Below are 24908 nucleotides of genomic sequence, written 5' to 3' on the forward strand. Positions count from 1 at the left end.
TCCAATTCGATTTCATTCAATATAACTTTAAAGACTATAAGTGATAAGAAAGAGCGTTTTCATCAAGATATCAGTGCCATGAAAAAAAGGTATCAAGGTATGTATGGGATTCGACAATGATAGAGACTTTTGCAGGTTTCTGCAAAAGAAAGACTACTCCTCGTAAAAGACAAAAACGAAATTCTTGAAAATATTTCTTTATTAAATTTGTTGTCAATTTATTATCTAGTGATTCATTTTGTGTAATGTAAAATTACAAATGGTTTAATACATTTTTTAGTTCAATCTATATCGTGAATACATCTGAGTACTTCGACCACTGTTTAAATATGAAAACAAAAATAACAAAAAAAACTTTAGTGATGAAGAATTTTGGTGATCATTTTTAGACTTTCTGAACAAAATTACTTAGGATACAGGTATTAGGTACTATCTGTTAGAAAAAAAAAATTGTCGCCAAGTGTTATAAAAAACATATACAAGATCATTAGTATCATTAAATAAACATAAAAAATGTCAAATGTCAATTTTTTCCATGTTCGTGGTATATTATCTTACTTGAAATTTTTCTCTGGGGTACGAGTTCTGACACAGCCTGTATATATTTTTTTAATTTTAATATATTTAAAGGTAAATAATGAACTTTACCAACTTCCTGGGGCACCTTGTATACAATACCGAGTACAATATTATCGCATCAACAAGAAATTACTACCTAGGATTTAAGGATATTCGTGAATAGATTGCCATAAGTTAGGTTAGGTTGGTTTGTGGTGACAAATAAAAGATATCGTAACTAGTGTCAAAAATTTAGGTTAAGTCACCTGTCAGCTTGTATAGATAACTCAATTGATAGTTGACAGCAGGTTGACAGAAAATGTCAACCGTCAACAACAAGGGGTAACCAAACCTAGGCATTCAAAATTACTTCTGAAAATTCTAATTACACACAACATAAAAAACGTAAATTTCATAAAAGTTTAAATCCTAGGTGGTAATTTCTTGTTGACAAATCTGTACCTAAGTATTTTAAATATACACCACAAATTTTCGCATTATTCTAAAGTATTCGTATAATAATTTCTACTAAATATAACTTTAAACTGTACAATTTAAAAGTCAATGATATTGTTTAAATCTATCACATTTTACTTTTCACACGGAACTGTTGTTTCTATCTATAACCTTGTATCTAAAACTTTTTTCACGGTGACTGGTTTTGTTATAAAATATTTTTAACCTCTCCAGTGTTTTTGTTTTCTCCAAAACTAATTAACAACAATACTGTGACGAGAAAATCAATTAAAGTTATTATTAAATGTTACAATCCTCAAAATAACTGATAAAAAATGTAAAAAAACAAAATAAAATGTACCTACATCTAACCAGTTCAGTTTTAGTAATATCAAAATGATTCTATTAATGCATGCTTGAATAGATAAATTTCTTGGTTGTCACCGTTTACAGATTATTGATTGTGGCATTAAACTTGCAATCAGTAAAATGAGCCATGGAATGAATAAATTCTAAGAGTTTTATCACCGAATGGAAATCAAGCAATCATGAAGTTTCAAAATAAATAATTTGTATTTAAATTTGGAACGGCTTAAACTTTAAAAATCAATACACAAGATGACGCCATAAATAATATTGTAATTGCTTTATAATAATAACTTAATTTAAAACAGTGTTGATATCCCAATCCAAAACTTTCTCTACATTTTCAATCTTATAATTTACAAGCACAAATCATAATTCTAATGATAGGTTTGTGTCAAGAGTGATTAAATCGAGTCGAGTATTAAGTAACTGAAAGCACAAAAAGTAAAAGTATCCTGAAAAACTTTTCACAATTTTGTTTGAGGGTATCGTGAGGGCACACGTACGACTGCCAAACACCATTACTATAATTGCTTTTTGTGCAATTCGAGCGTAACATTAATTAAAAGTGGCAGCGAAATTCGGACACTTGAAGGCATAATTTATGCCGCGAGCAATTTATTACATGCTAGTAACCATATTAGAATACAACAGGCATCAGGTGGCCCTAACTGAAAAGTTAAAAATTATCATAATTTAACGATATCATGCAAATTGTTCTAAATTTAACGTTTACGCTGAGCAAACGAATTGTTATTTTGCATGTCATAACCTTTAAGAACTGCGCTTAAAAGAATAAAGAGGTTATGACTTACAAACCGGGACTAATCTTGAGCGATAAACGTACATTTACATAAATAGCATCGGAACCGTAAATTTTATATACCGTCGAGAAGCAATAAAATAAATTATTCGGGAGTTTTTTTCGCTGAGTCTCATGCGAAAGGCTAAGAACAAATACTCAAAAACTCTTCAAGTTGAATGCAAGCACTCGAGCCCTACAATCTTGCACATTTCAAGAGTTCTCATCTTCGATTGACTTGGACGAAGTGTGTCAACTTATTAAAGAGCCACCATAAGTTTATTGTTTCTTTCAAATAATGCTTTTATTAAAAATAATCTCCTGCACATTTTAAATTTCTTGAGTAATTTTAAATTGTTTTCCCAATTATATTTACCCACCGTATTTAGACCGTTCAAAATGTGTTCTCATTTGAATACTAAAATAAATCTACATTTATTGATTGAAATGTCAATACACAATTCACCATAATAAACCGTTCACAAACCTTTTGTGTCTGAAATGTTTTGTCACGTGGCTAAATTCTAGGTAATTAATATAAAGCTTTAAGCTCCATTTCTCTAATTCTTATGAAAATTCACATTTACTTCTAAAATACTCAACGCAATACTTCGTGTTTACGATGAAACTTTGTCAAATTGACAAAATCTACGGAAAATTGAAAAGCTTTTCAAAGTTAACATATTTATTTAACCAAGTCTTAGGAATAAACACTTTCCTCTGAAAGCCTAGGCGTAACGACTCAAAATACGATTCTAAAGTCTAAACAAATTGTAAAAAAATTCTATTTATGCAAAATAAAGTTTCGGGGAAGGACAAGGCGATGAGGGAGCCAAGTCTTTAATGAAAGGAGTCACCACACAACTGTTTCCGAACAAGTTACATACAAAAATTTTCTCTAAACCAGTAAATTGATTTAAAAACCGTACAAAACATTTGTGAACATCAATCAGTTTTGAGATGGTTGTTAAGACAACACCAAAAATAAATGGATCTTTAGACTAAAGTTGCCACGACGACATTTTAGAGAATTTATTTTGTTTTGAGAGCGCATCATGAATATGATGGAACGTACTGGGTGTCCTAAGTTTTAAAGCCGGCGCAAAAATAAATATTTCTAATTGATTAAAAAAGAATTTTGATAGTGAAAACGATAAAGGATTAAATACACTTTAATTTGATATTGTACAAAATTTTTAGCGTATGGCAGTAAGACCTTGAAAATTAAAGGAGAAAAAAAAGTTTCCATTACCTAACTAAAATTCTGTGGTATTTGTGAAAATAGAGTAATGATAAAGTTGTTAGGTTTTGAATAATTAACATTTTAATATTGAAAATCTGAAACTTGGAATAATTTATGGGAGGGTTTGCGCTAATTGGTGATCAGGTCAGAAATTCTTGACAAAGAAAAAAGTCCGCAATGACATTTATGACATATCCCGGCTCTATTGTCAATGCATTAGCAGCACATCATTCCAAACTTGGCCATAAATTACCAGAATTTCCTATTTTTGATATTCAAACGCTAATTACTCAAAATCTATCAACTTTTACATTATTCAATTATCACAGATACCAGTAGAAAAAATTAAAAAATTTTATCTTGTAGAAAGTGTTTTAAATAAAAGTTTGGTGTGACGGGTTTAATCGTGTTTTTGTTCAATGTAGAAAAGATTCCAATTAAATTTTTTTCCAAATTTATTTTTTAGGGTCTCACTGATATAACTACGCTAAAAATTTTGAACGATATTAAAGCATCAAACTAAAGTCGTCCGCACTAGCAAAATTTTTTTTTAATCAATTAGAAATATTTATTTTTGCACCTTACCTTGTACACTACAAATTGTACACAATAAAATTAAAACACAAATTTTAGTTGCAGAATTTGGATCTATTTTAATTGATTAGCAACAGTTTCAATAAATAATAAAACACTATAAAATCGTTCTGAAATACAGAAGAGCTGCGTTTTCATCATTGCCAGAAACCCTGGTGTGGGCAGATCCTGCTTTTTTTTAACACTTCTTTCCTGCTCCCAGCGTTTTTTAATTCTAAAGACATTGTCTTTACTGATGTTCATCAATCGAGCAATTTTCTTAAAAAAAATATCGTCTATTTCGGTTATAATTCAATTTTTTTAATTGGTATTTAAATGACGCGGCATTTTGATATTAACAAAAATTACATACAGGGTGAGTCTTAACTTATGCATAATTTCAGAGTATGATAGATTATGCCAAATAATAACTAAAAAAAATTCTAGCAAAAGTTTCTTAGTAACCGAAATATACCGTGTTAGACACTATTAGACATTAAAATTTTAGTTAATTTGTGCTGATGACATCAATGTCGACATTACATTTGAATCGATTTTCTTTTCTTAGATGAAGTTAGGTGGTATTTTTTATTGACATTCGACAAAAATAAAAAAGTTTTTTTTTTACTTGTTATTGATCATAACGTAACCATTCATTCCCTAGTTCTATGCGTATAAGTTAAGACTCACCCAGTATTTTTGTTATTAGGCATTTTATCAAGTCCATTTTAAACTATAATAATATATTAAAGAACGCGTTTCGTAAGGCAAGTTTTGTGGAACAAATTCAGATTTATGAAACGAGCAGCGAAGCGCGAGTTTTATAAAGAACGAGTTCCCACATGACATCACTTTTTTAACATAATAGTCAATTTTTTAAAATTTAGGAACTCTTGCCCTAATAAGGTGGTGGTTGGTGATAAATGTCACAAAGTTTGAAAAATTCGAATTTCGAAGTGCCAAATCTAGAATATTTTTCAAAATTTTGTTGAATTAACAATGAAAATGCAAATATTTCATGCCCACCACCTGACATAGTAGAAATCGCTCAAAACGCCCTTGAAAATTATCATGACCAACTTCTAGAAAGTAAATTGTACTAGTCTATTTCAGCACCCGAATTGGTGCTGAAAAGGGTTATTAAAGCATCGGTTTTCATATCGAAATAAGCTTTCTTTCAGACGCAAAATAATAGTACATTATATTATAAGTGATAGAAATGCATCATTATACGCGAGTGAAAATTTTGACCGATGAGTGCGCTTGCGCACGAATGGGACACTTCTCACGAGTTTCATAATGACATTTCGATCACGTGTGATATACGACGTTTTATCTTACAGGAGCAACTATCCAAAAAATAAAGTTTCATTCAAGTAAAATATTCACCTATAAAAATATAATAGTAAATATAATAGTCAAATTTACTCACTTGTGAATAATATTTGATTTCTATTACCGAAAACAATGGTCTAAGGTAGCTCAAAAACTCAACCTGTAAGATAAAAAAAATATTATGTGTGCTTAATTTTATTGCATAGAACTGCACTTATATCGATTACAACTCCAGGAACTAAAATACAATGACCTGATGCTGGCTAAAAATAATCTACCCTCGATAAAATGTGAGATGTTCTAGAAAAGACAAGTTCTATTTCATATTGCAACCACTTTTGGCAGTTTATCCGATACATAACTTTATCGCAGTCGAATAATTTCGGCTCATCATACTACACACTTTATTTTTTTAAATTTAAACCTTGAATTTCAATTTTCGATTTCTGTTAATTATTACTCGTATTACTACAAGTGATTCCAAACTTCATAAATAAGATAAGAAAACCAATTTTACATGTGGTCATAAATCAAAATTATTGATTATAAATTGACGAACGTAGGATAAATAAACTGCTCCACAAAAGTGAAGGAAGTGTGCAATAATTACAATAATTAATTAATTTAATAAATTATTAAAAAATAAATTAATAATTAATTAAAAGTGCGATAAAGGCAGATATCTTTTTACTTCTTTGTTTTTGCTTGATTTCACAATGCTTAGAATAATAAAATTTGTTTGTTGTAAAAATAATGCGACTTCTTTAACTTTTGTGGAACAATTAGTTTGTTTGAAGAAGAAAAAAATATTTATTCTTCGACACTGTCCTGCGTAAAGGAAGTTTTGACAACTGTTTGCCATTTATCAATACGAAACGTCAGATTATTTTTAACAGATTCAAAGCAATTTTAAGCCTTGTTGAGTCTAATTCTAATAAAATGTTGTATTCAACTCGTCTTCGTGTAAATCGGTTCATTTATTCCACCTTATGCATGATAAACCACTCGTTAGCACTCGTGGTTTAAAAATCCACTCGTGGCATAAAGCGTCAAATTTACACTCAAACTCGTCGAATAAATAACTATAAATGTTTAGTAATACGTAGGTTCATACATGGATGTTTAATTACAATTGTTTTTCATTGTCTAGTTTCTTAGTTTTAGTTAGTCCCGGCCGGTGTTTTTATGCGTGTTTTCGTCAAAGGAAGCAAATTATTTCAAGAACTAAGCAAAATTGACAAATTCAGTTTAAAAACATCAAGACTAAATGCTACATCCAAAAATGAATGATGTTTCATAGTGTTTTATTGAAAACAATATAACTTTGTATTGTAACACTGTAGGTAATTGAAAACAATTTCAGGTGATGCAGTAAGTTATAATACATAACACTTTTTTGTATATAAATTCTTAATATTTCAACATTAAAAAAATAAACCTTATCAACTCAATGGAACATGTATACACAATTGCAAGTCGGTATTACATACATCGTGAGTCTAAAAAATAAAAATTTGGTCCAGAGAGTGATCTGGAAGTTTGATGAACGTATAATGTCTTAAAAAGCAGCTTCATACTTGATATCTGTCAGTTATCTATCAAATTTACCAACACGTCTTGATTAATAATCAGAACCAATTACTTCTAACATTATCGGGTCTGGAAAGCCTCATCATTCTGATGTTCTATCCATGATCTATCTAAATGTTTTGTCATTTAAACCTAACAATTCGTACAAGATATACGTTGATAAAATTTTCACAGCACTCTTGACTCACGACACTTTAAAATAAAATTGTGAGAAAGTTGTAAATTCTTTCACATTCGCAGTAGTTAGAATAAAATTAACTTTTATCTCATTTAGTAAATTCAATGTGTTAAAAAATGTCGTTAAAAATAAAAAATTGAAAAAATTGCAGCTTAATTGTTACTTACTTTTAAGAGTTTAAAGCCAAAACCAACTTTTAGAATAATCCTAACAATAATTTTTGAACTATACAGAGTGCGCCAGAACTCGCGCCCCAGAGGAAAATGCCATGTAAAGTAAGATACCAGAAAAAAAATTCTATCTACAAAAATTGCGAAGTTATGATAGTTTAAATTTTGCCTTTTGACTCTATTTATTTTTGCAACAGGCTATTAGAAGAGGAAACAAAGAAGCTGTATCCTAAATTTAATGTTATTTGTGGTTTTTATTCGCAAAATTTTTGTACCTTTACAAAATGATTATAAAAAAACATATACAAGATCATCAGTGTCATTAAATTGTCAAATCTCAAAAAATAAATGTCAAAATTTTTTGACATTTTTTCCATGTTCTTAGTATCTTACCTTACATGGCTTTTTTTTCTGGAGCGCAAGTCCTGATACACCCTGTATATTCAATTACTTCAATTTAAAATTCTTCGACTCATCAGACACTTAAGTGATTGAACCCTACAATTAAGCTATCTTTGCATACAACAGGAAGGATAACACTTTAAGCATTTCAATGCCAAATTCCGCTGCTGTAAATGGAAGCCGCCTATATAGAGCAGGGACGGATCTTTGATATCTTCTCAAAATACAGAACTGTGACATTAAAGCGCAAACTGAAGTACTCGAGAATTTTATCAGAAATCTAAAACCGTTGAAAGTTAAGATCGATCTAATTAAAAATAAATCCTTTACTACACACATTTATGCGTAAATTTTGTAATAACTGCAAAATATTGATTAAGATAAAGATAGTAGGTGCATTAAAACTCGACGAAATGTCAAAAACCTCGTAGTAACCTTAGCGGATGTCCTTTATTGGTAGATCTCCTTGGCCGCAGATGTTCTCACTTAACAATGAGCACCGTTCACCTTAACTTCCATCAACTGTTATGCTATCCACGTCCGATTACGTGTTTGTTTTATTAATCATGCGGCCACAGCCTCTGATAAGTTTATTATCGGCTTGAAAATGCCTCATTTGTGTAAAATCACTTTCCGTTTCAATACTCGACGAGATTTCAATGCTGTTTCAGCATTACTTAGCACAAATTTAATCGCACACACTAGGTCGAAGAAGTACTTTTTCATACCATTCAAATATAAAAATCGTGAAAACCACTTAGTTTTGCGGCAATGTGTTAAGAAGTTAGAATACATACAGGCTGTCCCAAGTTTTAGGCCGGCGCAAAAATAAATATTTCTAATTAATTCTAAAAATTATTATTATATGGACTTCTATCTGATGCTCTAATATTGTTCAAAATTTGGAAAAAAAATAATTAGTTATAATCTTTTCTATATGATAAGATTCATGATTTTTTCTAATGTAACTGTGGAAATTGAATAATGTAAAAGTTGTGTGCCGGTGAATTGCGCTCACTTCAAGCACGGCAATTTTAATCCCTACAGTGGACTGCGCTCAGAAAATTTTTACTTACCTGGTCTGTGTTAATCCTTATGTGAACTGCGCTCAGGTCGGTCGATATGTCTCAGTGTGATGTAAAGAATTAAATTATTAAAAATTAAATTCCCAGGTTAATGAAAATAGGGAGGAACCAGTTGCAAAAATTTACTTTGCATTTCAAAATAAACAAAAACGAAATAGGTTATTATTAACATTTAATGAACCCAAATATGTATAGGTATACATTACACAACAGCGTTTTAAAAAATTTGGTCAAACTTATAAGGTAGACATTTCACTAAAGTGGATCGATTCATTTGCTTTACTTATTTTTTTTTTTGAATTAAAACAAATTTCAGAATTCGCATCCCAGAGAATAATGTCAAGTGCCAGCGGCAATAGGTCATTAAAAAGTGCACCCGAAGAAGTGCTCCCTAAAAGTTCGAAGCACCAACCCATGGGTTGGTACCCCGTTGTGATGCTACTGAGCGCAGTTCACCTTAAGGATTAGCGACCCTTATAGCCTCATTATACCTGTTTCTAAAACTGAGCGCAATTCACCGTGCGCCTTTGAGTAATTAACATTTTAATATTAAAATTGGGAATTCTGGTAATTTATGGCCAAGTTTGGGATGATGTGACAATAGAGCGGAGGCTTCACAAGAGAGACGGACCTTTTTCTTTTGTCAAGAAATTCTGGCCTGATCACCAATTACCGCAAACCCTCCATAAATTATTCCAAGTTTCAGATTTTTAATATTAAAATGTTAATTATTCAAAAGCTATCAACTTTATCATTATTCTATTTTCACAAATACCACAGAAAAAATCAAAGAATTTTATTATGAAGTTAATTGAATTTTTTCTCCAAATTTAATTTTGAAGGTCTCACTGCTATACGCTAAAAATTTTGTACAATATCAAAACATTAAAGTAAAGTGTATTTAATCTTCTATAGTTTACACTATCAAGTTTAATTAGAAATATTTATTGTTGCGTCGACCCTAAAACTTGGAACACCCTGCACTTGGGAAACAGCATCAGTAAAGTTAATGAAACTCGTTTAGAAATAAATTTCAAACGTTGCTGATTTTTTATAGAGAAAACATTGTGTAAAAATTTTATAACCCAAGTTCCGTGTAAATAGTCGACTTGGTCAGTCGTAAAATATCAAAACATCAAATTTAAGTGTATTTAACCCTCTACACTATCAACATTCTTTTATAATCAATTAGAAAATTTTTTTTTTGCGCCGACCCTAAAACTTGAGACACTGTACATTAAAAAAATTCTACAAACTCTTTGAAATATGAAAAAAAACTTCTTTTAACTTTCCGCTGTCGACCGACTAGCGATTTTCATATTACATACTTCTTGGTCGAGAGTAAGATCCTTTACATATCCTTGCATCAAACTGGTCTTCGGATCGGAATCAATCAGCGGAAACTTTGTCATTCGAAGTAGTTTCAAGGAAAAGCTTGAAAATTCCTACAAAGAGTGGTCGAACTTTTCTTATTAATGCCAAAGTTCCAGATTGCTTCTATTGACAAGGGAATAAAGAGTCAACAACGTATGTGAACCTTGACGAATAGCGGATAAATAATTGGGTTAAATCAGAGCTTTTGTTAAATTTTTGATAAGCAAATATTGTGTAGGATAAAAAATGAGATATGTTACAAACAGTCTATTATTGGGTATGTGGTGAGCTATTGAATCACAAATTGTTTATTTCACGATTCATAACCTTAAACAAATTGTAATCAAAATAATTATCATAAACAAGTATGAGCATTAATGCATCATTAAAACTGATTTAACTTATTTGTTGTGTTCTAGTTTTCGTTTATTAACAGTAAACACATAATTTACACTTGGGCTGAATAAAGTTGAAGGTAATATTTTCTGATTACCTCATTTTTAATAATACTTGCCGACACTCTCGTTCGCTTTTACAATATCCCATTCCATTTACTTTTGCTTTTAGCAGATAAGGTATAATACTGAGCGTCCTCATTGCTAACTAAATTTATTTTTGTTTATTCAAAAAAGTTTTCTAGACAAAAATTGTAAAGAAGTAATCTCAAAAAAGATAAAGACAACTATCTGAATATTCTGATGCCACAAAGCCCATTTGGGAATGTACATTTTCAACAATATACACTATTTTCCAAACAAAAAAAATATTATCTTTGATTTTACGCCAAAACTACAAAGGAAAATTTTTTTTTGCTTCACCTGAAACGAGCAAATCTGTAATTAAAAGTTAAAGTTTCGTTATTCTAATTCAGTGAAAAGAAAAGTTTTTTTTCTCTTGATTTTACACATAGAATCATTTTTCTCTGCTTTTTAAGTGTCATCACATTGGCGGTTTTATTTGTTTGACAACTATACGTCATTTTGACAATTAATTCATTAATTGAATAATGATGATTTCTGTTAAAAATAACTGTTTTTTATCTTAAAGCTGTTTATTTATTCTACAGTTGGCAACACATTACCTGGGAATCTGTGCTTGAAATTTTACACACGCATGGGAAGTGAAAATGACCATTCACCGTTTTCGTCTTGTACAGCATTTTTGTAATAACTTGCAACAATAAAAAATTTATACTCTAAAGTGAACATTATTTCGGTCAAAATGAATAAAACGCAAACTTGTCAAAGTTTCCGCTGACATTTGATGTCAAAAATCAGGATTATCATCTGAAGGACTTTAATCACGGCCTACTCTAATTTTTTTTTTTTGATCGTGCGGTATTTACAAGTAAGTATATTATGTTAATACTTTACGTGGCGAAGCTTCACGTTTATTTTGCCATACGCGGAAAAAAAAATTAACTAGTGTCTTCAAAGTAACCGTTAAGTTAAAAAAAATGTGCAGTTGTATTTTTATTTTCCCTAGGAAAGTTGTAACATTTAAGATTTAACATTTCAAGATAAAGAAATGTTTCCGTGACTTACTAATAACAATAAATGGAAATGTCGATAACAGGACACTAAAAACTTCAGTGGAAAAATACAATTAGAATTCCTAAAATACCATAACATAAAACGAGTTACAAAAGTACTTAGAGTCTATAAATCAAAAACCAGATATAAATGACAATCACAAAAAAGATGTTTTCCATGATACCTACAATAATTATTCAGTATTTAAAATTATAATAGCAGAAAATACTGCGCGCACTTGAAAAGCTTTAAATTCAAACGAATGTCTAGAGAACTTTATACACGTGTTACATACTTTTTCTACGACCAACACGAAAAAATTACTTAAATTAAAAATTAAATTAAATGACAGAAAGCTAACTTCAGCACGTGACTAATATGACAGTTGCTATTAGCAACGTAACTAATACGCATATTAGTCACGGCTTGTCAAGATGTATATATAAGGTCACTTAGCGCCATGGAAACATATACGATAATCCGTGTTTTAGATGTGGGAGTAGAGGAAGTATAAAAAAATCACGACTTTTGTTATTGTAGGAACCAACAAATTGTTGTAACTTAACCTTTCAAAAAATCTCTACTTTTAACAAAGATTCTATGCACGTTTTATTTATTATTCTTAAGATTTTAAGTATTTATTTTTTAATATTCTAGATGCATGTTAACGTCTCTTACTCAGTTTACACCATTTTTGCTCATCAATAAAAACACTTTTTTAACTAATTTTATGATGTTGATTTTAGATCTGACCTCCAAATTTTTTCATCACGTCCAGTTATTGAAATATACATATTTCAAAAAAAAATTAAAACTAAAACTATTTAAAACATGTGAGCAAAAACTTGAATATTGAACAAGTAAGGAGGTGCCCAATACTGGTTCTGGGGGAAAATATACTTAGTTCTTTTGACGGTTTACACCACCTGTGGATAAAATCTGGACATGATGGTTTTCAGATCTGTACGTTTCAGCGTATCGAAATTGGTTACAAAAGTTTAGTTTCATTAAGTGAGCAGACATTTTTAACTTGCAAACTAGTGTTATTAATAAAACACAAAATTATAGTTATTATAAAATTAGAGTTGCATTTTTACCTAGGAAAAGTTATAACAACATTTTTGTTTGTAATTTTGAGAGTGAATTGATGGTTCTAAAAACCTCCCTATTGAACTCTCCGTTTGAATCACGCTGTATATTAAAATCACTCAGTACGTGAATATGAAATTAAAACACAACTCCTAAAATAATTTTAATTAAATAATATCAACGATGTTAGAGTTTTTTTTACAAAAAGGTCAATCACTCCTTTGACCAAGGGTTGCCTCGATTCCAGCAAAAATAAATCATGTTAGCAATTACTAACCAACAAAAGTCCAATTAAACAATTAAAAGCTTCCAGCATCACAGACATTTACTTTGATGAAGATTTAAGTAATTAGTCTACTCACAGTTAAAACTTTTACAAAATAAGTATGTGGTAACCAAGTCTTCAAAACTACTTATTGATTTCGCCATCTTTTTTATTGTTTTATAAATGACTTATGTAATAAAATCATGGTGTCAACCACTCACCTAAAATATTCATAAATTAATAATAATAATTGTTTTATACTATTTTTAAACAATGAAGTAAATGTGTTGGTAGAAAAACTCAATAATAATAATAATAATTACTTTTACAAAAAATATACAGGGTGAATATAAAGTATGGAACCAAGCGGTTTTATTTTTAATCATTTGCCTCCAGAAAATAATAATTAATATAAATTAAAATAAAATAAAAAATGTGATCATATTTTCATAACGAAATTTTGTTTTGTTTTTGAGTTATACGATTTTTTTCTCGAAATTGCCAATTTATGTGAAAAATTTTTTTTGAAAAAATTAAATATAAAGCAGATAGATGTAATCCTTTATGAGAAAAATGATTTTATAGTGGGTTGCCATATAAAAAAATATTTTTTTGTAGAACTCAAAAACAAAAAAAAATTTTGAAAAATTTTATTCTTTTTAAAACATCACATATTTATCACTCATCAATTAGTTTTTTCAAAAAATAAATAGTTTAAGCAAAAAACGTTTGGTTCCATACTTTTTATTCAGCTGGTATGTATAATAATCAACGCAAATGTCTCAGTAGCCGATTAAGTATACTATTATATTCAAATGTCGATTACAAAACAAAATAGTTCAAAGTTATCTAAACTTTGCACAATAAAATAGTCTTAGAAAAAATGAAGCAAAAAACCTTATCAAAGTGATACAATTAAATAATAATTACGCATACTCGGCATAATTATTTACAACTGACGTCTAGCAAACTCATTATAACAAGTCTGACGTCTTTTTCCGAGCAATAAATAATTAATTTAATATCAGATACCTACCGTGTTGAAGAGCGGCCATAGTAACAACTGCCTGTCATTTATCGATTACAGCTAAGGAACAGAGCAAGCCTTGGAACAAAACTTCTTGTGTGAATCCTCCCTAAAAACATAAAATTAGTTAAGGGCCTTATTCTCGACTTGCTTGTCTACTGAAAAATTGGAACGGTCTTAAAAGAGATCCTTGGGGCACTCTGTGTATATGATTAAGTCGAAATCGATAGGGTTATCGGCACACCATCGGGGTCAAAGGAAATTCACCCTTTCATGTCGAAATTTGGTATTTATTTAAACAAACGCTGTGTTTTCAAGGAAAATTTTCGATTTGAGTTTATCGAAAATCTATTCTATTTTCAGTGGTATTATTAATAAAACGTGTGTGTATAAATTTATGGGGAACTTTAATTGAGGTAGCAGCAAACTATTACGGGAGATTTTACGACTGACCAAGTCGACTATTTACACGGAACTTGGGTTATAAAATTTTTACACAATGTTTTCTCTATAAAAAATCAGCAACGTTTGAAATTTATTTCTAAACGAGTTTCATTAACTTTACTGATGCTGTTTCCCAAGTGCAGGGTGTCCCAAGTTTTAGGGTCGACGCAACAATAAATATTTCTAATTAAACTTGATAGTGTAAACTATAGAAGATTAAATACACTTTACTTTAATGTTTTGATATTGTACAAAATTTTTAGCGTATGGCAGTGAGACCTTAAAAATTAAATTTGGAGAAAAAACATTTCAATTAACTTGAATATTTTCTACATGATAAAAATTCTTTGATTTTTTTCTGTGTATTTGTGTTTAATTACTCAAAATCCAGTAACTTTTCATTATTCAATTTTCACAGTTACCATTAGAAAAAATCAAGGAATTTCATCATGTAGAAAAGATTCCAACTAATTTTTTTCCAAATTTGGTTTTCAGGGCTCACTGACATATGCTAAAAATTTTGAACAATATTAAAGCATCAAATTGACGTCTATATAATCCTCTATCATTTGCACTAGCAACATTTTTTTTAATAATCAATTAAAAATATTTATTTTTGTGCCGGCCCCAAAACTTGAGACAGCCTGTACATACAATAAAGCCATTAAATCTAAAGCTTTAACTAATTAAAGTAATTATAGAAAAACTTAGTTTTAAGAGAAATATCAACTGTCATATTCCTTTATACCAAGCAACAAGCAATGTCTTCAATAAAAATTCTCTTCTAAAATCTAAAGATGAATCTTGTCCAGAATTTATTTATACAGGGTGTTTGTGGATTGCGAGCAAATATTTTAACCACTAAGAGCACTTGTTATGAAAAGTCGAATTGAAGACCAAACAAATTCCGTATCCAAATTTTATTTTTGCAATTTCCCTCCTATGATTTTCACGAGCCTTTCAGTGTGTCTGTCCTTGTTAGTTGGAAGTAAAAATATCAATGAAAATAAATTGCATTGAATGTTGACCGTGAAAGTTTTTATACAGAAAAAAGGAAACTTTTTGACCAAAAAAATTATCACTTGTTTACACGTGTCAGTTTAGTTAGTCGTTAATGCGCTTTCGGGTGAATTGTGCACATCGATTTGAAATCAAATTGTCAATCAAGTCATTATGGCCAACTACTCAAACGCCACATATTACCTCAACGTATAACTAGTGCCGTTTATCTGGATTTTTTGGAAAATGTGTTGTCCGATCTGGTGAAGGACGTGCCCTTGGCGACACATGCGGTATTTACAAGTAGAGCTCCATCAGATTATGCCAAAGTCGCCACCAATGGATTGAACAATCATTTTCCCTAGAGGTGGCTTGGTCGCCAATGACCACCGCGGTCACCAGATTTAAATATATACGTGTGTTTTTTTGGGGGTTCACATGAAACAATTAGTGAATTAGAGTACGCAGCTCAAATTTATACCTTCAAAGGGCTGTGTGTGCGAACGCAAGCTTCCCTACCTAGCCAGAAGAGTACAAGAAGTGTGCATTGCCAACGAATGACCACATTTCGAGCAATTTTTTATAATAGCAAATATTGACCCACTAACATGGACACTGATCTACCCTAATGTAGCAATATTTTTTTTGTCTTTAAGCTGTTTACGTTCCAAAGTTTTTTCTTATGAATGAACGTAAACATCGTATTAAGACATAGGCGGGGACCGGTTTTCAGCCTCAATTTATTTTTAATTTTAACTCAAAAATGAGATGCTTTCGACAAAAATTGGAATAACGAAAGTTGCTTCTTTTGCCGAGTTCTATTAGTGGTTAAAATATTTGCTCGCAATCCTCAAACACCCTGTATTTGTATTAAAAGAAATAGAAAATCTATTCTGAATAAACCAATTTTTTACATCTGTGCTTCTAATTTTCACACTTTGTCATAGAACTTGTTTACAACATTTAGATCACTATCAGCAGTCGTAGTAGTAACTAACATCTCTTTGAAGTGTACGTATGTAACATACATACAACATTCAACTAAACGCTAAGTTGTATCTAAAAGCCTCAAGCAAGAAACGTGTTTGCAGCATCATCCCCCCCGATGCCCTTGTTTAAATCAAATTGTTAAATTTCTGTATAAATCATTTGTTAAAGCAAGCACGAGGAAATTCTATGGCTCTGGGAACAAAACAGAGCAATTGATTTTAACAATTGGTGGCGTACGTGCTTTCCTTGTTCACAAATTGTAGGGATTTATCCAGACTTGCCTTTTCACTAATCCGCTAAACGTCTATCAAGCGTACAAATACAGGATGTGTAGAGATCGGAGGAAATATCTTGCTAACTTTTTTCTATGATTTACACAAATATTCGTTTTTTCTATTGGAGTGTGGAAAAAGTGGTCTTTAGATTTATGCATTAGAGACTAAACTTGTTTACTGCAATTACTAGAAAATTAATTTTTAAAACTGCAGACATGTTAATAATTTACTATAAGAATTATCATATTATTGAAATTAAATACCAAACTAATTAAACTACTAACGGTCACTGCTAATGAGCGATTGCTCTCTTAGTCGACAAACAACAAATAACGATATCGATAAATTATTGTTAGAAAAGATACGTATTATATGTAGGTATAATCTAAATATAATAATTATAAAAAAATAAGAAAAAGAAACATATATGTCTCATACATTTTAATATGTACAATAATTAAGTATTGTCCTCTATGTATTCATAGGTTATTACTTGACCAAATACTGTTGACGCGACGAGATGCGTAAAAAGAAAAATATTTTCATAGCATTTCAGTCTGTATATTTTTAACTACACGTTTTTAAAGTCTAAAGGCCGGTATACAGAACATTTATTGCAATCCAATTTTAATTCGTTTCCTGTAATTTGCCGTGAAAACTTATTTTTCTTTCTTCTTAGATATATTCTAGTAACGAACTCATTTGGGTACTTTAATAGCTATCTAGCGTGCGTCAATAGCCTAGTGTACCTATGTTTTAATGTCGGCGACAATACCGTTGGAAGTACATTTATGTCAATAAATTTATCAATTTCCCGAATTTTCTATGGCAAACATGAAAAAATTTTGAAAATTCATTTCCAGAGTGCGCCCAATGACCAATGTTAGTTGGAGTTGAATTTCCCAATGCCTTCATGACATTGCTACATGTCACGAACCAATGCAAAATTTCCTAAATTTAAAAATTTTCCTTTTTTTCTCTAAAAACAGCATAAAAAGCGCAACACAGAAATTGTATAAAAGGCTCGTTATAGAAAAAGCGATTTAAGCAATCGTTTGTTCTTCAACTCACCGCCGCGCGGCTCATTTCGGAATTTCAAATTCTTGCTTAGATGGATGCCTTTTCTAACTTGTATTTTCATAATATAATATTTTCCAGTGATTTAATTTCCAGATATGTTTATTCGCTAATGACATCATTTTTAAAAGAGAATTAATTATCAATATTGATCTAAAATTCTAATGTATTCGCCTCTAAAAACTTTATCGTTGTCTTTTAAAACACAATACCTGTGATTCAAAAGTGTCGGACCATCACTTGGGTAGTGATAAAGGCCATCCAACTGAGTTAAAAGTTTCCAATGCAAAGCCTTTTTTCACGAGATATAGTATCTCTTCAAAAATTAGATTTTGGGTTAAATTTTGGCCGTTCAGATTATATAATCTTAATTTTAATTAGCGGAAACATTAGATCTTGCAAGTCTGAGCAGATACCTTTTGAAAAAAAAATACCAATATGTGTCTTATGGTGTAAAAAAAACATTTAACAAATTAGCAAATTCAACAATAAATTAAATCCAACAACATCGAAAAAAAAAGAACTAAGATCCCTACATGATAATTTAGAAATTGACAGTTCTGTTTTTCTCAAAAAAAGGCTTGAAACAAAAATCTGAATTCATTTTTATGCTTAGCTGAAAATGTTCTATCACCGTTCGAGAGTTAGTCCGACACTTTTGAATCACCCTGTATAATTTTGTTCAATCATGTTATCATTCTTACTTGGATACAAAACTAGAAAACAGTTGTTTTGTTCATTTAGGTTGTTTGTACATAGCAACGAGTGTGAAAACACAGTAAAGTGAGTGCAAACAGTAAGCTAAAAATTTACACTTATTAATTGAAGAAACGTCATTTTGACGGTTGATTATACAAAGTGATCCACAATGACTGAATCTGTTGGCAATCTTGAGTCTAATTTTTAAAGGTTACCATTGGAGTACGCTTTTGATTAACAACAATGCAACAATCTTGAGGGTACTTTCAAATCTCTTACTGATAACACAGTTTTTCTGGATCACTTCGTATAATTTTCGATTTTTGTCAAAACCATTACATAATTAAACAAAACGCTATACACTTTGTAAAGTCGGCTTCGCCTCGTATGTAAATCTGACACAACCTTAAGTGAACCTTTTGGTTTCTGCGCCCGTATTTTAGTATACTATTCTTTCTGTAGAATGTTGAAGACATACGAATCAATATGTCGTTTACATAGTTAGAAATAACAATATAATTCAAAAATGTGATACATTTGCATGTAAAATCCTCAACTACAATTGAAGTAGAGCAAAAGAACATTGCCATTCCTACTTTTTCTAATTTACTTAAAATGTTCATTGTAGCACTAATACAACAGTAATTCAATTTTCTTAAAACCTTTTTTTTGTAGAAGCACCCATGTTAAAGAAAACAGCGTCACAATCTTTGAAAGTCAATGATTACAGTAAATTGTAGGTTTCCCATATGGCAAACGACAGATAAATGCAATCTAAGAATTTCAATCTTAACAACTTTACCAGTAAATTCTTCAAATTACACAAGACGTAGGCTAGACAGAATGTTTCAGAATTCGCGCCTAAGAGAAAATGCCAAGTAAGATAAGATATAAAAAATGTTAAAAAAATCTATTTATAAAAATTTCGAAACTATGGGTGTTCAAATTTGGCTCTTTGACTCTATTTATTTCTGTTGTAAAAATAATTTTCGATGATTTTTTGCTGCAGACTATTAGAAGAGGAAACAAGGAAGCTGTATCCAAAATTTAACGTTTTTTGTGACTTTTATTGACAAATTTTTTGTACGTAAAAACATATACACTCTGTATGTGTGAAAATCGCTAAAGTCGGTCGACAGCGGAAAGTTAAAGATGTTTTTTTTTCATATTTCAAAAAGTTTGTAGATTTTTTCTATGTCTTAAGAATGTCTTAAGTATTAAAGCTGGCGCAAAAATAAATATTCCTAATTGATTAAAAAAGAATTTTGATAATGTAAACGATAGAGGATTAAATACACTTGAATTTGATGTTTTGACATTGTACAAATTTTTAGCATATGGTAGTAAGACCTTAAAAATTAAATTTAGAGAACAAAAAAATCAATTAACTGGAATATTTTCTACATAAAACTCTTTGATTTTTTTTCTATGGTAGTTGTGAAAATAGAATAATGATAAAGTTGATAAGTTTTGAATAATTAACATTTTAATATTGGAAATCTAAAACTTGCAATAATTATGAGGGTTTGCGGTAATTGCTGTCAGGCCAGAATTTCTTGACAAAAGAAATGTTGCAAAGCCTCCGCTCTATTGTCAATGCATTAGCAGCACATCATCCCAAATTTGTCCATAAATTATCAGAATTCACAATTTTCAATATTAAAATGTTACTCAAAACTCATCAACTTTTACGTTATTACACAGTTACCATTGGAAAAAATCAAGGAATTTTATCATGTAGAAAAGTTTCCAATTAATTATTTTTTTATGTTCCTGGTATCTTATCTAACTTGGAATTTTTCTTGAAATTGTCTTAGATTACGTTTAAAATAAATCCAATGTCTTCTGCCATCATTGTAATGTCGTGACGTACCTTATTCAAGGCATAATAAATTAGGTCTCGAGTAATTATGTTATCCCGTTGTAAATTAGTCGAGCTCTTATCCTTAAGAGTAGGCGGAACAGGTCCAATTATGATACATCGTTCAATTTAAACGCATTTCACGTATAACCATCCGAACAAATTAAAGTAAATTGCCAACACATGTTTGTCGTTTTTTCGGTGCAGATCGATCCGCGTTCACCAAGCATATAAATTCCGACAATAACGTGATTCTAAGCACCCCTTCATGTTTACCAACCCTTATCGGCTAATTTCAAGGTTGGCCGTGATTATGTTTGCATGGGTTTGTTTTTAATTACGTCCGATGACCATGCGATTAATTTTTCGGGGAACTCCACCCATTGTCACCGATTGGAGTGTGTCGGAAGGTCAGAATAGTGGAAAGAATGTAAATGTACACCTAAGGCAACGACACCTTGAATGCCTTGCAAGGTCGCCTCCTCCAAATAACTTATCAGCTACAAACTGCTGAAATGTTCAAGATTTTTTTCTCTACTAGCTGTAAAAGATACCATTATTTAGTTTGTCGAGAGATTGTGAAGTTTTTTTTTCTCTCCTAGTAGTCATTTTCATAATGGACCAAGGGCTATAATGTATTAGAGGTGGGTAAATGCCAATGTTGGAGGGTATTACATTAATACAAATATTTCTACAATATTATTACACAGGGCGACAAAAAAAAAGTCATATCGTGACAACTTGACAAATTATCTATCATTTTTTTCGTCTCAGTGAGACAAATCAAATGCACTAAAAAAAATTAAAAAAGTCCACACACTTTGAACTAAATAATTTTTTTCTAATTTAAATGAATTTAAAATACTTTAATTTTAAAAAATCATTACTCAATAACTTCCTTCAAATAAAGACCATTCTAAAGGAATGGCCTTGCCCTTTATATATATACAATTTGAAATTGAATATTCGCAAACGCAAACAGTGTTCGAAGAAGTTCGACGTAAATCAAAATAATCTAAGAAAAACCCTAGGAGTAATTTTTTTCATCGTTACCATCGTGTAGAGCATCTCTTTAATAGTTTGTAAACCAAATTTTCAAAAGAATATACCGCGTAGTTTTCAAAATATGATTTTTTGAAGTTAAGATTTGCTAATCAATCATTGCTCCATATTGAAGAAATGCATGTTAATCTTACTTAAAATTCCATTTTTCAAAAGAATATACCGCGTAGTTTTCAAAATATGATTTTTTGAAGTTAAAATTTGCTAATCAGTCATTGCTCCATATTGAAGAAATGCATGTTAATCTTACTTAAAATTGCATTTTTATAAAAGTATTTGTTTTAAGACTCTTCATTTGCTTAAAAATGGTCAATTGCACCTTCTTTATTCTAATTAGAATAAACAAAAAAATGTGAGACAAGTGAGACAAATCAAATGCACTAGAAAAATTTAAAAAGTCCACACACTTTGAACAAAATAATTTTTTCTAATTTAAATGAATTTAAAATACTTTAACTTTAAAAAATCATTACTCAATAACTATTAGGCCGATTTCCTTCAAATAAAGACCATTCTAAAGAGAAGAACTTGCCCTTTAGTACGATATGCAATTTGAAATTGAATATTGGCAAACTTTTCTTCGAACAGTGTTCGAAGAATTTCGAAGTAAATCTAAGAAAAACCCTACGAGTAATTTTTTTTTCTTTGTCACCATCGTGTAGAGCATTCTTCTAATTAGAATACACAAAAACTGTTTCTTTACTTAAAGCAAACAAAGAGTACCTGCGTACTAATTAAAGCAAATAAAGAGTTTTTTTGTTCTAAAAATGACCACTGATCATTGAGCAAAGAGGATCTAGAAGTTTAAGGCACAAGCCTCAAATATAAGAGCAAATCTTTTTCAAACCAAATCACTTTCCATTCAGATTTCGACTTGTTCACTTTGTTCTAGCTTTCTGAACTTATTTTGAAAAGGTTCTGAGCAAATGCGTTCTCATCACTTTCGAGTGATGTTAAATGCAATAAGTCACCTGATTTATTTTATTGGTACATTCCAGGATTAGCTTCAGTTAGCTTGTAGGTAGTAGTTGTGATAACAGTTGCACTCGAAAGTGATGAGAAAGCATTTGCTGAGAACATTTTCAAAAAAAAGTCCAGAAAGCTAGAACAAAGTGAACAAGTTGGAATCTGAATGGAAAGTAATTTAATTTGAAAAAGATTTGTTCTTATATTTAAAGCTACTACTTTTAACTTCTAGATCCTATTTGCTCAATGATCAGTGATCATTTTTAGAACAAAAAAACTCTTTATTTGCTTCAATTAGTATGCAGGTACTCTTTGTTTGTTTTAAGTAAAGAAACAGTTTTTGTTTATTCTAATTAGAACAAAGAAAGTGCAATTAACATTTTTAAACAAAAGAAGAGTCTTAAAACAAATACTTTTATAAAAATGCAATTTTAAGTAAGAGTAACATGCATTTCTCCTATATGGCGCAATGCTTGATTAGCAAAACTTAACTTCAAAAAATCATATCTTAAAAACTACTTGGTATATTATTTTAAAAATTTGGATTCTGACTAATAAAAAGGTGCTCTACACGATGGCGACGAAGAAAAAAAATTTACTCGTAGGGTTTTTCTTAGATTATTTCGATTTACTTCGAACTTCTTCGAACACTGCTCGAAGAAAAGTTTGCCAATATTCAATTTCAAATTACATATCATTCTAAAAGGCAAGTCCATCCCTTTAGAATGGTCTTTATTTGAAGGAAATCGGCCTAATAGTTATTGAGTAATGATTTTTTAAAGTTAAAGTATTTTAAATTCATTTAAATTAGAAAAAAATTAATTAGTTCAAAGTGTGTGGACTTTTTGAAATTTTTTTTTAGTGCATTTGATTTGTCTCACTGAGACGAACAAAATGAAATAAAATTTGTCAAGTTGTCACGACATGACTTTTTTTTGTCGCCCTGTGTTATTGAAAACTATTACCATCACAAGTACTCACGGAAATATTTCGAGATAAAATTAATGGAAAATCAAATAAAAAAGACTTTAATTTCTTCATTAAAAACATCAGAATAACCCCAACTCTAATCCTTCTCTCTATGTCAAAACCGTCTAAACGACAAATGGATTTATTTCTTGTTAAAATAGTATAGGTAGTGAGACAAATTATAACACTTTTTCCCTTTTCTTTGCAGTTATTTTAACAAATATTTCATATTATGAAATTAGAAAATTCCTTTAAAAGTTGAAGAAGTACAAAAATGACATAACCTCATTTATGATAAAAAGAAATTAATACTTCCAACTTAAGTTAATAACTAAGTAAATAATTAATTACTGTAAGTAATAGTGAATACACAAAAATTGTAGTTGTGAATTACGACATATTACGTCTGAGGCAACATGTCCATAAAGTAGGGTTATATTTTTCACCGTTGTATTTATGGGTAATAAATGTGCTAGTAGTGAAACAAATTTTATATAAAACACGGTAGAAACAATTTTTATACCCTCGCATTTATATATGAAAATCTCTTCTCTACCTTGTGATATAATATACTATTTTGGCACAATGAATCTAGAAACTGATGACTCTGTGGGAAAATAGAGCAACCTTAATTGGACAAATGCGTAGAGCATGTTGGACTGTGGGAAAACCCCAAGTTGCAATTCCTTAGAGTCAAGTTGGCATTTGACTAAATGGAGATTTCCTAGTCAAACGGTTTGGTTTTGCCCCCGTGCATTATCATGATGAACTTTTCAAGGGAATTTCAACTTTAATTAAAATTATTCGAAAGTTTCAAACGAGATCTTCATTCTCTTGCAATGTTATTATTAGCTCGGAGTATTAAAAATGTAAATGAAAAGTAAACGAGACGCGAGATGCTTAACATTCGTTGGTAAATGTTTTCAAAGTTTTTAAATCCAGATTGGGACAATAGATTGTTTAGGAATTACAAAGTAGAGCCGTAATTATTCAATATCATTTTACAGGCTTGCCTTCAAACAATGATGGAAAAGATAAAAAAAGAATACTAATAGGAAAGTTAGTTCAAAATAAAATTGCCAAGCGAAAATTGAAACGTTCCTTTTCTTCACAAATGTCTTTTTACAAAAAAGTTAAATTAAATAATAAATTTGACTCTGCAAGTGTCACATAGAAGCGTGTGGTAGGTCCAGGTTTGCCTTCCAAACAAAGCGTATTAGTTAGTTTTTCGTGTTAAAATTCATAGGTTTACGTATTTACAAGTGATTATAACATAACTTGTTTACATATTATCATATTTTTTTATGATAAAAGTCAAAGTAAAGTGAGGTTAGGCTTGGATTAAAAGATTTGATCAATCCCACTAGTCTCTCAATTTTGGTGTGGTGTTCGTACTTTGAAATTAATTTTAATTATCTAAAGTTGTCCCAATTACACAACTCGTATTTGAAATAGGGTAATTTCGGTCTGCTATAATTATTTCCTTTTCATATAAATTATCTTAATTGCTTTGAAAATTAA

At 30.2% G+C, this 24908-nt stretch overlaps 1 protein-coding gene across 1 annotated transcript in view; it reads right to left on the bottom strand.

Annotated features, from left to right (window-relative positions):
* The window catches only part of LOC123009401 (calcium/calmodulin-dependent protein kinase kinase 1-like), a 57206-nt gene that overhangs the window by 29029 nt on the left and 3269 nt on the right, over positions 1-24908 (bottom strand). Inside the window, exon 2 of the mRNA XM_044405686.1 lies at positions 14055-14154. Within this exon, the coding sequence (XP_044261621.1) occupies positions 14055-14073 (19 nt within the window). The 5' untranslated portion in view covers positions 14074-14154. The remainder of the gene's footprint in view (positions 1-14054; positions 14155-24908) is intronic.

The sequence above is a fragment of the Tribolium madens genome, unplaced genomic scaffold (genome assembly GCF_015345945.1).
Source record: "Tribolium madens isolate multiple individuals breed KSU strain unplaced genomic scaffold, Tmad_KSU_1.1 Scaffold_71;HRSCAF=194;Tcas5.2_LG6, whole genome shotgun sequence".
Taxonomy (NCBI): domain Eukaryota; kingdom Metazoa; phylum Arthropoda; class Insecta; order Coleoptera; family Tenebrionidae; genus Tribolium; species Tribolium madens.